At 41.9% G+C, this 15,182-nt stretch overlaps 2 protein-coding genes across 2 annotated transcripts; both read right to left on the reverse strand.

The window, feature by feature from the left end:
• Positions 1-608: 608 nt before the first annotated feature.
• LOC104963864 (vascular endothelial zinc finger 1-like) lies at positions 609-7,349 on the reverse strand. The gene is made up of 6 exons (XM_010792524.1): positions 6,896-7,349; positions 5,664-5,733; positions 4,869-5,037; positions 4,305-4,346; positions 3,670-3,735; positions 609-3,499 (listed from the first exon to the last, which is right to left on the reverse strand). Exons 1-6 carry the CDS (start codon positions 7,240-7,242, stop codon positions 3,132-3,134), a joined length of 1,062 nt encoding a protein of 353 aa, XP_010790826.1. The 5' UTR covers positions 7,243-7,349; the 3' UTR covers positions 609-3,131.
• Positions 7,350-7,498: 149 nt separating this feature from the next.
• Positions 7,499-12,440, reverse strand: LOC104963868 (tubby-related protein 4-like; the record flags this gene model as incomplete). Its single annotated transcript, XM_010792528.1, has 9 exons — positions 7,499-7,509; positions 7,548-8,105; positions 8,203-8,296; positions 8,472-8,616; positions 9,214-9,358; positions 11,231-11,465; positions 11,594-11,818; positions 12,050-12,213; positions 12,329-12,440. Coding segments are annotated over 9 exons (1,689 nt in total), but the record flags the coding sequence as incomplete, so codon positions are not given.
• Between the last annotated feature and the right edge of the window lie 2,742 nt (positions 12,441-15,182).

The raw sequence follows: 15,182 nt of genomic DNA on the forward strand, positions 1-15,182 counted from the left end.
ACTTTGGATAAAAGCGTCTAACAAGTGACATGTAATGTAATGTTATTATACAAGTGCTTCCTCCCACGTTTGCATAAGGTTGTCCGTCTCTGTGGATGCCATTTGAAAAGGTTAAAGTGTTTCAGTTTTAAAGATGATCAAATCGCTAACACCTTTTCTCAGTAATGACTGGCATGAAAAGCCTGTATGAATGCGGAATTCATGAATCCTACTATGATTCTCTGACATGCTAATGTTGAGTGGGAAATAAAGCCTCCTTTGTGATCACAGCCTCAATTTTCCAGTGAAGATGAACTGCCAGGATTAAAAATATAATCCCAAACAAACAATAAAATAACACTGAGCTATGCACGTGCGGTCTACAGAGAAAATACAGCTTTAAAAGGATATGGCTGGAGTTTTCTCTTTAGGTGTAGTTCTCCTGTAGAAAACACCTGCTAACAGCTACGGCCTCATATCGCTCACACTTCGCCACAGAACGATACGATTTACACTGTGTTCCTTCAATTAGAATAATGAGACAAACCTTGTTTTTTCCCACCAATAAATCTTTGACAATTGTAAGGAGTAGGTTGAACGATCTGAAGAGCACATGCTCAGTGTTCATGTATTTGAAGAAGCCATAGCTGCACAGATCATTCTTGTTCCCATGTTAAACCTTTTTTTGAAGGGATTTGATGATGGAAAGGTACCGACACCAGCCTTATCCTTCAGTTGCTGCTCATGTCTCTCCTGGGATGGACGGCCACATCAGTGATGTAGTTCTTGCATTGCTAGCCTGTGGAAGTAGAGATGCTCCCTCTCCCACGGGTAAAAAGGCAATCAAATAGTGTTTCATATTTACAAAGAAATGGCCATGTTTTTCTTTTAAAGACTATTCTCAGTAACCTTCCTGAGTTGGACTGACAGTGATGGGATCCTAAACCTGCTGAAGTAAACAATATGAATGAACATACGAGTTCACTTGGGGACTGCTTTCATTATAGGGAGCCACTGGGTAGCTCTCTTGACCTCTACAGTTTAAAAAAGAAGAAAAAATCAATTCAAATGTAAAAAATGTTGATCTCTGATAATACTGCCATTTAAAGGGCAAACGGTAGGGGACACGCTTTGAGTACAAGACATTTCCTCTTTGTTGTACCTTCAACTGTCATGTCCTGATATAAATACATACAAACATTCCCAAACAGAAGTCACTAGTGTAGAGTAACCAGCAGTGACCACTGACTGGTTTCCAGCCATTTAAAAACATAAACATGGTGGGGAGGGGATAGTTGATGGGTCTAAAACAGCCTCTGAACCGTCGACTCACACCCCCCCCCTCCCCCCTGAAATGGAAGCTTTGTTTTTCTTTCGTTAAACTTTAAAATACATAAACTATCAAATACTGATAAGTCCACTAAAAATAACAACGGAAACAAACTAAATCTGCCTGAAGAGGAAGCATTTAAGTACAACTCCAGTACACTTCAGGTTTAAGGAGCTTTAAAACAAAGCCTAATGGAGGAGGGTAAAGTGTCACCCACGTTCCAAGTCAGATGCCCAGTTGAAAAAAATCACTTGTCGTTCACTTTTACGAGATCGACACCGTCCTTCAGCGGTTAAATAAAAGAGAGAGAACTCTAAAAGGGTGTGCGTCTCCACAGCCTATAATGTGTTTTATGCCAACACTGCTGCAATACGCTCACCCTCAACTATCTGTAATAGTAAAACCTACTACCCGAGTTTGAAAAAAGGAGTAGGCAATGGATAAATAAAAACAAATATGGTGAAAAAGTAGCAGCTGATATTGTAATAACTGCCCAATAATTTCAAACTAAAGTCAAAGGAAGTCTTTTGGTTTTAAAGGAGTGTAATAAAACCTGTTCATGTAACCGTTAACGCAAAGAAATGTAACAGAATCGGATATTATGGGTAGAGGTGGCTTCTAAGGAAACAGAGATCAGACTCCTCCGCATAAGGCGCCATTTCATCTGTGTTTCAAAAAGGAGAGTTGTGTGTCTTATGAGGGTTTAATGGTGTTTTATGGTTTTCCCCTAATCTTTTAAAATATAGCGTTTAGGGGGAAACTAGTTAGAAAATCTTTGGCATAAAATGGTCATTATTTACACAGAATATCTGCGGAAAATGTCCAAAAACATCCGTCCGTTAAGTGTGTGGCTGGTGAGATGTTTTGGGTTATTCGGGCAGTAAAGGAAACAAATTCTAATTATCGGATAAGAAAGTTCCTTCTTCTTCTAAATGGTTTCACTTGTTAATGTGATCTTTAGGATCATTTTCTAGCCTTTATGGAGCTTACAACTTGATATCATGTTCTCGATCAGACGAAAGAGATGAGAGGCCAAACTTATCTGGCACTTAAAACTGTCTTTGAACAGACAGTGGGTCAAACCTCAATAAGAAAAAGAAGTAAACTGATTTTTTTTGTCAAACCAGTTTCTCTTTTCATGTTTGAAACGGGAATGGCCCTAAGAAGTCCGACCCAGGTGAGTTACACCATAGACCAGGGAAGAGCATTATAACGCATGATTTGAGAGGATAATAACTTGATCTGTCAGAAATGTTGCTACATCTTTTCATTTGAGTGTATTAGGCCAATGTTGCTAGACTTCTTTATGGTTAACCTGATTTACAGTATGTTTGCATCAATGTGATGAAGTATCTTAAATGTGACAGGTAATACATTTAATGGGTAGCAAAAACAGAAATTCCCATCTCACTTCGATAAAATATCTAGAATTGTCCTATATTACAAAATCTAAAATAAAAATGATTTTAAAAAAAAAACATACTATGAAAGATAAGTGGTTAAAGTTTGCCATTCTCGCGCGGAAGGCAGCTTACATTATTTCATATGCTGATTCTCTGCAATGAGAGACTGTCGCAATATTATTTCTCTATCATGAGTAAGAATATATGAACGTTTTTTTTTTCTACTCGTACAAATAAAATAAAGAATGCGTCACCCCTGCAAATAGCAATCATTTGTTACTATCTATGAGTTTGTACTACATTAGTTATTACCTTCTTGACTCGTCCAAAGGAACATTTGACTAAGATTTGACGTGCTCGTCTATTATTTGGCAGTTAACATTATCAGCGTTTACATAAGCTAAAAAAGAAAATAAGCTCTACCAAGGAGGGGAGGAAGGCAGGACTTGGGATAGAAAAGGCATGCTATCCATGGGCCTCATGGCGATGTTGAGGGGCCCGGTGAGATTCATGGACATGGGAGAGGTGATGGCCACGGGGTGAGCGATATTCATGTGTGCTGTCGTGGGGATGTTGATGGAGGCCAGGTTCACAGGGCCGGTGATGGTGACGGGGTGCTGCAGGTTCATCTGTGACGTGATGTTCACCGTGCTGGTGGCGATGTTCATCTGAGCAGCGATGGTGATGGGGTTGCCGATGAGGCCTCCGCGATTCAAAGCCGAGGTGATGGCCGCGGAATGTGTGACCGCCGTCGTACTCGCCGAGTTGTTGTGCACGTTGTTGGCATCTGTTAAAACAAAAAAATGAAATTGAGATCCGGTCGACCGTGTGGGAATATACTACCCCTCCAAAACGGAGAACAGCCCTCTCAGCTCCGTGGCTGTTTAGCTGGGGTCACTGAAAACGGCAATGAATCATTAATATGTCAACTGTAGGAAAAGTGTTGAAGAAACCTACCTCTGTGAGAGTTGTCAATTAGGACTTGGAAGGAGTTATTTAAAATCTCTCCTACCGTCAACTCACCTGAGGGGTAAATTCAAAAAGCAGGATCAATAAACTAACCAGCTAACTGTCCATTTGCTTTTATTCAAAAACGTTCATTTTAAAACAGGTATACATTATGACGGACATCTTTAGCTCTGTGTCCGCCTAAGGCTGGACACTACACTGACAGACTGCCAATTTGATCAGTGCAGATTAATTTTTTGTAAAAACATTATAATTGGTAGATTTTGATGACAAGTGTGTGGACAAAACAAATTGAATTATCAATCTGGTCAGTTAGGACAGATATGTCAGTTGGGTAATACGAGAGGACCTCTGAAGAGAGGTCAGGTAGTGTGCAGCTAGCTTAAGTGTTATGGTCCAGTTTGTGGTTAGTTTAATTGATCTACTGATCCCGCTTCATGAAATGTAACCTTAGTTTGGCAAAAACACTAGATCTTCGATATAGAAAACCCTAATTACATCAGTCCTCTGGAGAAAAAGAAATGCTTGTGCACATGAGTGACATGGTACGTGAAGAAAAACTGGCCACTTGTGTTTTGTTGAATTCAGTGTTTAGGGGGTTTTGCTACGAGCTACTGGTTTACCTTTTCGTGGCCCTGAGTGGTTCCACTGCCAGTCACTTATGCCTATTCAGAAATACAGACACATATGGGGTTACATTAGCACAGGGCAACAGTGTCCTCATGTGGGAGTCAGCTTCAACAGTCAGCATGGTTGGACTGTGTTGCAGTGTGGGACTGGTGTGGTAAATATTAAACATTCTTCTCGTGGGCCGATTTACAGACGTCTCATTTCCAATGCAAGTGGATTGGATAAAGTTATTTTGAGCCCAATGGCGTCACGTGTCTGTCACTGAGGTTCTAGTAGCAACGTTAAGCCACTGGGAACATTTGCTTCAATGCCCGGCTCACTTCCTGGGGGCTTGGAACAAACTGAAGGAGCTCTGAGGCTCATTTCCTCCTGTACATTCAATCACTACTGGGTGAGTGTGGAATGAATACCAAAAAAAACATATCAGAATGATGACATAACGATGCAAAACAACAACGGAATTTGTACAGATTGTTGTTGTCTGTCACAGCTTCAGCTTGCCAACCGATTAGATGTTAAACTGAATAATGATGGTGTAAGCGGAGATGATGGCCTACCTTTATTGTTACACGGGTTGCTGAAGCTGGCCTGGCCGTGCGTCTTGAGGTGACTCGTGATGTAGGCAGCGCTTAACATTTTGCCGCAGATGTTGCAGGTCACTTTGCCTTCGTGCCTTATCATGTGGGAGCGCAAACGGTCTTTGGTCGCGAATGCAGAGGTACAAGCCTGGGATGAATAAAAAAAACAGTCAACAATTGTTTGGATTGGCGACAGGAATACACAAACAAAAACACAATGTAATCTCCTGGTAAGCTCTTAAATTAATTAAATTAAGAATGCAACACAATTCTTTATTACAATTTCTTGTCCTGTTTTTGATTTGTAGATTTATGTCTTTTGCAAGCACCTTGACCTATACATTTATATTTAGAATTACGTGTTTAGTACATGGATAAAAATACTTTTAATTGTTGTTAATGTTTTCTAATTCAGACAGAGATAAATATTGCTGGATGCTTTTTTCATTTATGTTTTTTCTCCGTCATCCTTCAATCAGGTAGTGGCCATGGCGTGTTAAAAGAGCGAGCTAATGTCGCGTTGGCATGTTGTCTTTGAATTGCAGGTTAAGCATATCAAACAAACACTGGGAGAATGCAGATCCTGCTTTGTATTTCAATTCAGAATCAAAATCTTACACCCCTAACAAGTAGTAGATTCTGGTTGGCCTCTGATGTTCTCTAATCTGATCGTAGGAGTTCTCAATGGCGTTGACCATCATGCGTTAATATTGACACAGGCCTGAACTCGAGGCAAACATTAGAGCAATATGCAGAGAGGAGAAAGAATCTTACCGTTACTTGGCACTTAAATGGCCTCTCTGAAGAATGGACGTGCTTTACGTGACAGCTTAGATGATCAGGTCTGCAGGGTGACATGAAGACAAGGAAAACAATTGAAATCCTTCAGCTCCTTTCTTCAACAGTCCTTATTGTGTTCATTTACAGCAGAATTCATTTATACAGCAAGTTTTATCCTCAAAAACTGTTTGAAATGTGTCATTACCAACAGCAGTAATTATAACAACAGTGTTTCCCGCAGATCTGAAATATACTTGTGGCGGTAGTCGAGAACGGGGGGGAGGGGGTGCGCTAGTGGAGCACGCTAATGAACTGTTCGCCGGAGCCTCGCAGCGGGGTTACTGCGTAGCACATGAAGCAGACCCTTCACGCGATTGCGGAGCAAACTGCTAAAGGAGGGGCCGTTGTCCACTAGGTAATCGATCGCGGGGGGCGTTGTGCTCGAGGGCGGATAAAAAATGTTTAAACCTAAATGGGTCGTGAAATACACTTTGGCGGACGTTAATATACCTGGGCGGCCCGCCCAAGTAAAGTCTATGTGTGGGGAAACCCTGAACAAGAACATGTTTTATTGTAAACCAAATATTGAATACACACCATGAATCCTTTAAGGCTTATAAATCTAAGACTGGCAATTACCTTTATTTTTCACAGGGACTAATCTTAAAAGAAGCCTCTTAACCTTCAATCAACTGTCAGCCCTAATGTTCCCTACAGTTGTGTTTAGTCAATGAAAACTCAACTAACCCAAGTAACATGGTTAAAAAAACAGTCCTAAAGATTAAGAGAAAGTAATACTGAAATCATTACAAATAGAGCTTGCAATTGATGCTCGCTTAAAAAATGTTTTATGTGAACAAGGTGAACTAAGCTGTTCCTCAGTTTAAGCGCCAGTAAATTCATATTTTATGTATCGGCTAAAATGAAACTTATAATTTGTCAGCAACTTCTTTAAATGTATTTTATTAGATGACAGAGGCATTTTAAAAATTAACAAATGCACTGCCCTGAAGTAAACATTTTTAAATGTATATACATTATATCTGGATATACTAGAGCTCCCTCCCTGCAGCTGCAGACAGATTCGGATCCAGACTTCAGTCCCTTTCCGCCTATCTCCCCTTCTCCCCCTTTCAAATCTATCTCTTTAACAAAGGTTAAACCAGGCAAATACATATTTAAAAAAATAACATCAGAAAGAAATTAAGAAAAAGATGTCTGCATACCTTGAGAAGCCCTTCCCACAGACGGAACAGATGTAAGGCTTGTGAACTCCGCCGTCATGGGAGCGGACGTGGTAGGTCATGCGATCCTTCCTCTTGAACCTCTGCTGGCAGATGGGACACTCAAACGGCTTCTCGTCCGAGTGCGACAGCTTGTGGCGGTTGAGGTGGTACACGTCTCTGAAGGCCTTGCCGCACATGTCGCAACCATGATTCTTTTTCACCGGTTTGGGGGGCTTCTTAGGGACGCTCTGCTGCTGCTGCTGCTGCTGCTGCTGCTGCTGCTGCTGCTGCTGCTGCTGCTGCTGATGTTGTTGCATCTGATGCTGCGTTTGATGTTGGTGGTGCATTTGTTGCTGCAGTTGCTGCTGAATGTGTTGATGCTGCTGTTGAATGTGTTGCTGTTGTTGTATTTGCTGCTGGAGCTGATGTTGATGCTGCTGCTGAATGTGTTGGAGCTGCTGCTGAATGTGCTGCTGCTGAAGCTGCTGCTGCTGCTGTAAGTGTTGGTGCTGAAGCATCTGCTGCTGCTGCTGTTGGAGTTGCTGCTGTTGTTGGAGCTGATGCTGCTGCTGCTGTTGGAGTGAGTGCTGCTGCTGCTGTTGTTGGTGGTGGGGCTGAATGTGTTGTTGTTGGTGTTGTTGTTGGTTTTGTTGTTGTTGTTGGTGCTGCTGCTGCTGCTGCTGCTGCTGCTGCTGCTGTGGATGGTGGCTTGATTGTTGTTGTGGTTGTGAAGGATGATGAGAAGGTGGAGGTCCCACCATCAGGCGTCCGATTTCTAGTCCCCCAAAGATGACCTGCCCGGGGCTGGAGTACCTGGTCGGCACGGTGTACTGGGCTGTCAGGAGGGTGTCCTGGCTTTGGTCTGACCCACCAGCTGTGGCCCCAGCAGGGGTTGCTGTGGGATTCGTTAGGACATCCAGCTGAACATTTTGATTGGCTAGGAGTGATTGGACAAGACCAATGCTTTGGGCAGGGGACATGGCCTGGGCTGGACTATGGATGGGGGCAATAGGGATGTTGACGGTGCAGGGCGGGTTGTCATCGGTGCTCCCAGCGGGGCCGGACACAGGCAGGTCATCTTCATCCTCACTGAAGACGTTGGGGCTGAAGACGGGTAGATTGATGTAGTCCATGGAGATCTTACGCACCTCTGGCAGGTAGATGGTCATCTGTCGGGGCTGCAGATGGAGGAGGCTTGTCTTATAGATGACTAAGGGGAGAGGACCAGACAAAAAGACATCGGACTTATTTAAATGTATTTATTAATTTATCGCTAAATGCTAGTTGAAAAGTTTTTGATTGGTTACCTGCACCAAGATTAGTTGGCAAGAAAGCGGCAAGCCCCACAATCTTGAATTTTGTTCCCCAAATATTGGATGTGACCTGAGCAAGGTAATTTTGCTGCAAGATGGGCACAAAGAGAATGATTTTATGTATTATGTATGTCATTCCTTAAACCTGTATTGTATTTGTTGTGCTTGAAAAGTGTATGCATAATCATCCTGTGCATAGACTTCATACACAGCACTGATCCAGAGGAAAATAACAAATTAAGCTCAAATGATTTTACTGTTACCTGAGTGATGTCATCTAAAGGAAATTCCCTCCGTGTTAGACTGGGTGACCCAATTGAGGGTTTCCGTATGGGTAACCGTGGTGACCTGGAGATCTCTTGTGTAGCACGGGAAAGTTTGGGGGATTTTCTGGGATCAATGTTGATCCTGTTGGAAAAGGGACAAACTAAGTCTCTACAGAGAAGGTAGTAAATAAAAAATAAAAAGGTTTAGGCATGCATTGAACCAAAAACAGTGCAGATTTGTTAAACATAATGATATATCAAGGAAGTTATCAATAATTGCTGGGATGAAACTCAAATAATATCACTTCTGATATTACATATTTTATATAGACATTTATTAAAAGCCAAACGTTCATTCTTGTGTTTTTAAGCTGTTGGAGGAAGCTAAGATATCTGAAAGCTCTCTGCTGTCGAAGAAGCATTTAAGCTGACGCTGAATAACTGCCTAATATGTGGGAAATTAAATGTTTATTTAAAAAGAATTGTGTAACATGTAAGCCAAACCCCCTTAATACATTTCATTTTGTGTAGAGAGAACTAAGCAACCTTCCACCAATCTGTATCTTCGGTCAAAATGTCAAAGTGTCCCTGGGCAAAATACTGAGTCAGTGTTTGTGTGCATGTTAATATATACTGATGAGCAGATGGCCCCTTGTACAGCAAATATGAATTTTGTATACGAAAAAAATAAACATCAAATAAGGATGACATGCTACAGTACACTCAGGTTTCTGGTTACCTGGGCAGTTTGGGGGATTTGCTCCCTCTGGATATCTTTGGAGATTTCTTGCCAACCCAGTCGTCACTCAGCTCAATGTCACTGGAGTCAGAGCAGTTACAGCTGTCAATCATGGCAGATATCAGACTGTTGCCGTATATCTCGTCTGAGGAGAAAAGACAAGATGGGGGACGAATAAGAGGGGTCGATTTTGAGTAAATGGATTGTAGAAGTGTTAATTTCAACAAAAAATATTTAATGAGATGCTATAATGTGTGTTAACTTGAGAACTAAATCCGGAAGAGAAGAAGGAAAAACAAATATACAAATAAAGATGATCTAACTACTTTGGCATTTCTAAAAATACAGATGACATTGCAGGACATCTACTACTCTCCAACAACCTGGATAAAGGCATGTTCCTCATGGATTTGTATAAAACTAACTATATGGCGCAGCATTGTTCAACATTTCTAAAGATAAATATTTAATCCCATTTGGTCCAAATCTTTGTTTCAGTAGTTCCAATTCTTCTCTTTTGCCTCATTCTTATGGAGTCAGTGAACCACTGCTGTCCCAGTTTAGGTCAAGTTAATTTATTTGATGGACATTAAAGTGTGAATGGGCTGGAACCATTTCATGGCTGGCTTCATTTATCACTGCGTGGAGAGGGTGCGGGTTGATTTATGAGGAACCCAGGGGCCATCAGAGCCCCCATTAAGCAGCTTTTAATTAACATGGGCGCAGTCTGCCCTATGTGACTAAAACATAGCCACTCTCTGAGTTCCAAGTCAAGGAACTCAAATAACTGGAAAAGTACTGGAGCAGGCTGATGTGTCTGAGGAAAAACATTTAGCAGTTTTGTTTTACTCTTACAGTTAGTGCTGGGGGGAAACGATTATTTTGAAAACGATTAATCGGGCGATTATTTCATCGATTAGTCGACTAATCTAACGATTATTTTTCTGTTGTTCGATTTATAAAAAACATAATGTATCTCAAATAAATACCAAAAAACATTACTTCATTCATGACAACTGTGCACCAGCTTACGTGCAGCCCTGGCCTGGACATTGCTTGGCTCCGTTAGTTGACATACATTGATACTATAAGCTGACTAACGTTAGTCTAATGTTATGTTTGACTCGTAAACGACCACAACATGAGTTAGCTCTCTGTGCAGTTTGTTCGTTCCGGGTTAGTAGCGGCTAGATAGCGGTGTTCTGCAGACGTAAACTAGCTACCATTCCATCCAACGTTAAATGCTGACAAACGTTAACTAACACACAGCTGGCGCCGCTAGCTAGGTAGCTAACATTAACTACTAACCAACCAAGCACGAACAAACCGCACGGAGAGCTATAAGATAGTTAGCACTACCGAAGTGCACAGAACTCAAGCTGCACAACACACTAGGGCTGTTCCTATTTATGAATATGCTTTTATTTTGAAGGAGAGGTAGCGCTGTTGACAGGAAGTTGTTGTTGCTATGGAAACAACGTGACGGAGATTAACGGAGAAAAGTAATATCTACATATAAAGACGGAGAAAGTAAACGATAAACTGTTAGCACCCCCCGAACAAGCTCTTACGTTGATATTGGAGATTTCAATAAATTCAATTTGAAAGACCTAGGGCGAGATGTTTTTGTTTGGGGGCTTTTTGCAGGGCTTCCGTGCACAATCCTGTGAGGAGGAGGTGGTAGCCGTTTCAGTCTCCATAGTGTTTAAAGTGCGATTGCGAACTGCTTGTTGTTGTTGTTGTTTTGGGTGACCCACGTGTGTGTAGCGATGCGTCGACGAGGAAATATGTCGTCGACGATATTTTGAAGTCGACGCGTCGGCTACAGCACTAGGTTTTATGCTAACAGGTACAGATTTATCAACAAATCAATAAGTCGATCGACTATCGAAAAATATTTTAATACTCAAACAAATGTTGTTTTTGTGTCTGACTGATTAGACCAACCACTCTAATCAGGAACCTGTTCTTGGTTTTGATCTGTGAAGTTGCCAATATGAAGAAAGCGCAGTTTTACCTGTTTTCCCATCTGTCTTAGGGTCCATGATGACAAACTCGGGACGCAGTTTACTTATTCGCCGGCCTTTTAGGATGGGCACCAGACCCCCGAGGTACTCCAGGTACAGAGTGTAGCAGGGCCCCCCCACCTCTGGGTTATCCTCTGTTCGCTTCATTGTACAGTGCAGACGCTCATTTCCAGCTGTCGGGTAGCTCACAAAATCACGCATGTTGTTCGGATCAGGGATGGGGGGCTGAAAAGGAAAGGGGTGTATTTGTTATGAAGGCTTATCTCAGAAAGTGAGATCTCTGACGGAATGCAATTCATTAAGTATGTATGTTATGGTTTCAATTGATCCAGCAACCCCCTGTTCGGTGTTACCTTAATGGTGGGTACAAAAGCAGTAGTGACGTAAAAACAGAGGCGGGAAGGCATGGTGAGCTTGGCAATATCTTTTTCCTCCTTCACTGCTGTGGCGATGCCCTGCTGGCAGAGTAGCTGCAGATTGGCAACGCGGTGCTCCACTCGCACTACGTAGAGCGCCGGGCCGCATGCCAAGAACAGACGGGAGTCCCGGTGCCCCCAACACAGCGTAGTGATGGGGCGCTGCAGGGTGACAGGAGACACATGGGAGAAAGGCTAAGATTGTTTTGTCACATTTACAACACTACATACTGCAATACATCATTAAAATAAAGCATGAAAGATGTAAATATTAAGGGGTCTAATTGGTATGGCTGTGACATATAAGTATAGAGTCCAATCTTGACAAAGGGAAATAACAAACACATACAATTCTGAGTAATGTGACTCAGGTTTGGCCCTGGTAAAGTTCACCTGTGCTGGTGTGTCCAGTGTGTAGATGTGTTCACCCTGAACGTTGTAGAACTTAACAAGGGCGCTCCTGGTGGGGGGACAGGAGGGGTCGGAGGGGAGGAGGGCCCTCTCCATCCCGGCCACCGCAAGGAGGTCCCCCTGCGAGCACCACTGCACCACCACATCTGTAACACGAGGCACAGGAGAACAATTCATGTAATGCAGAGTAACACATGCAAACAACCTTTACCAAATAAATAAAATCCTTGAGATATCATTGAATGAAACATTATTGCACACCTTTCAGCCCGGTGCGGATGAGGGTGGGAGAGAGGTCGTCGTAGTTGTTCATCAGGCTGATGTCTCCAGATGTGAAGCTGACGGTCAGCAGTGGTTTATGACTGTGCACTATGAAGAGATAAAAGACAATTTAAACATATTGAACAGGAACTGAGAAAACAACATAACAAAGTGGTAACAATTTAAAGTACACGGTTTCAACAGCAAAGGAATAAAACAAGTTTCCACATTTAAGTATAGTGGATGTAAATAAACTAAATCAAGGGAAGGGTTACAATTACACATCTGTGCACTGAATAAAATGCAACAATTTATTTTATGTCAACTTTATCTGGGGGTTTAACTTTATATGGCAGAACAGAGAGTAAGGAACATAACTTATTACAACCCCAATGTAACCTGACATGTAACAAGGGAGGGTCTTCATTGATTTGTCAATACATCGATTTGTCAAGAAAGAAAAAAATCAATGGTGTGAACCCTTTTTAAATCATTGATTCTTCTTTCAAGGGAAACTGCAAAACATTGCCCAGTTGCAGCTTCTCAAATATGAGGATGTGCTCATATTCATTGTCTTGAAAACAGTGTTTCCCACAGAATTTGATTCTATTTCTGGGGGCACTCCCCCCAACGTTCTTGTTGCTCTGTGTTTCGTTGTTAATGAGTGAAACACACCGGAGTTGAGGATCTGTGGGGTTTATTCTCCCAAAAATATAATTTACAATTTAGGCCTTTAGCAGACGCCTTATTCCAAAGCGACTTACAATGACCAATTACAGGGACATTCTCCCTGGAGTAACCGAGGGCTAAGTGCCTTGCTCAAGGGTACACTAGTAGAGGTGTTCCAGGCAGGATTTGAACTTGCAACCTTCCGATCATCAGCCCACCTCACTATCCATTAGACCACCAAAAAAAAGAATAATATATATATTTTTTTTTCTGAGATCCATTTGTGGCGGACGATATTTATGTATGGGAAACACTGTGATAGTAGACTGACCATATTTAGGATATGGAGTGTTGGCCAGAATAAACAAGCAAAAATAATGGCATCACATTGGGCATTTTCCACGAGTTATTTACTTGCATTTCCAGAGTTGGCTAAAAAATACCGCCCGTGTGTTTGTGTGTTCTTATTTACTCTAGAGGTAGCTGGAGGCTATTAAGAGACAGACGAGGACAGTTAATTGGCAGTTGTAAATATTTGCCAGTGAGTTTTCACTATGTACATTTAACGAGAATACACAATTTCACAAACACAGGCCCAGCACATCTCCCTGCTGCACCTATAGCTGCAAACAAGTGGCATTTTCCGTAACCTGCTATAAATAGAACACCTTCAGACAACCACCCATACGTTTTCCATTAAAACAGCCTTGAGTCTGTCCTTTCTCCTAGTCCTGCAATGACCCAAATACCAACACAAATGAATTATCCACTGCTGCTTTTGATTTCAGCCAAGGCTTAGTTACTCCTTTTTAATAATAATAATCCATTCAGAATGGTTTTAACATTAAATGAGACATATGCTTCTTTTGTAAATGCAGAGTGTGGTGTTGTGTAGTGATAATGGGTCATCATTATATATCATGATACAGAGATTTGGAAAGGCAGAGGAACAGGCGGCCTGGTGTCTTAGTCATGTTTTCGACTTGAGAGATCATTTCTATCGAGGCCAATCAATTACTATTGGCTGGTTCAATTAGTTTAATTAGTGAGATAGAGCATAATCAGTCAAGCACTTTTCAGCTTTACCACATAACCCACGGTGAAAGGAAGGGAAAAAATAGCACAGCAGGAGGAGGACAGACCCTCACCAATACAGCCTTAGCAACTGGGACTAATTAAGCTCAAGAGAAAAAAGGAGGCAAAAAAGGAAAATAGGAACCAATACAAATGAGGCTGTTAAGTGGGCTGGTGTACACAGTGGAAGCAGCCAGGAGGTTGGGAGGGCTAACCACATGCAACTCTACTGTTGTGTGACTGCTCACGTCCAAGTAAAGTAGCAGTAATCGACCTACAGCAGTGGTCGCCAACCAGTCGATCGCGATCGAGTGTGTTGCGGGTAGATCGCGGACCGTTAAAAAAAAAAGTAACAGAAAGAAGAAAATAAAATTAAAATAATAATGTTTGAAAAATACGTTTTTAGATGTAAACCTATCATCCACCACCCCGTTAGCAGGTGCCACTTGATTGACGTATATTTGAGACACCTCAATAATATAATACATTAACCGTGCTTTACGTGAACCTCATCATGACACAAGAGACGACGGCAGGACTGTAATTTCCCGTGTTCAGTGAACGCAACAGAGGCAAGACACCAGACCAATCAGAGAGTTGCATGGAAATACACGTGTGCTTGTCTCATTCAAGCTCGGCTCTGTGTGTGTGTGTGGCAATAGCGCATTTAGTGTGTGAGAGAGAGAGAGAGAGAGAGAGAGAGAGAGAGAGAGAGAGAAGGGACCGGTGCTAGCGGAGGACAGTGAGAGAGAGAGAGTCTGGTTAGCTAGCTGCACTAACGGACATAAGGAGCTGTTTCCACAACAAGCTGGAGGAGAGTCCTCTCCTGTCAGACTGAGGGGCTCAGGTGAGCTAAAGGACTCTTGAGTGTTTAGAACGGTTTTGTCACAAATTATTCAAAAGATTATTTCCGCGGCACACCTTCATATGATCATTATAGTTATACAAACAATAAGAAAATAAATAAAAAACAGGTATGAAATAGCCTACTATATGGTAGTAAAACAAGAACACAGTTTAAAAGCAGAGTGATTTGTAAAATATCCATAAAGAAAAAGAAAATCTGTTTACAGTTCTGTTTCATATGGGTGCTGAGAGAGGTATCCATAGA

This window comes from Notothenia coriiceps, unplaced genomic scaffold (assembly GCF_000735185.1).
Source record: "Notothenia coriiceps isolate Sejong01 unplaced genomic scaffold, NC01 NC01_scaffold00036509, whole genome shotgun sequence".
Taxonomy (NCBI): Eukaryota; Metazoa; Chordata; class Actinopteri; order Perciformes; family Nototheniidae; genus Notothenia; species Notothenia coriiceps.

Excerpts from the sequence above, each read along its gene's own strand:
- LOC104963864 (XM_010792524.1), bottom strand. The coding sequence starts at position 7,242 with ATGCACCACCAACATCAAACGCAGCATCAGATGCAACAACATCAGCAG. Across the intron at positions 5,734-6,895 it reads TGTGGGAAGGGCTTCTCAAG|ACCTGATCATCTAAGCTGTC; the intron begins GTATGCAGACAT and ends GTCACCCTGCAG. Across the intron at positions 5,038-5,663 it reads CATTTAAGTGCCAAGTAACG|GCTTGTACCTCTGCATTCGC; the intron begins GTAAGATTCTTT and ends TATTCATCCCAG.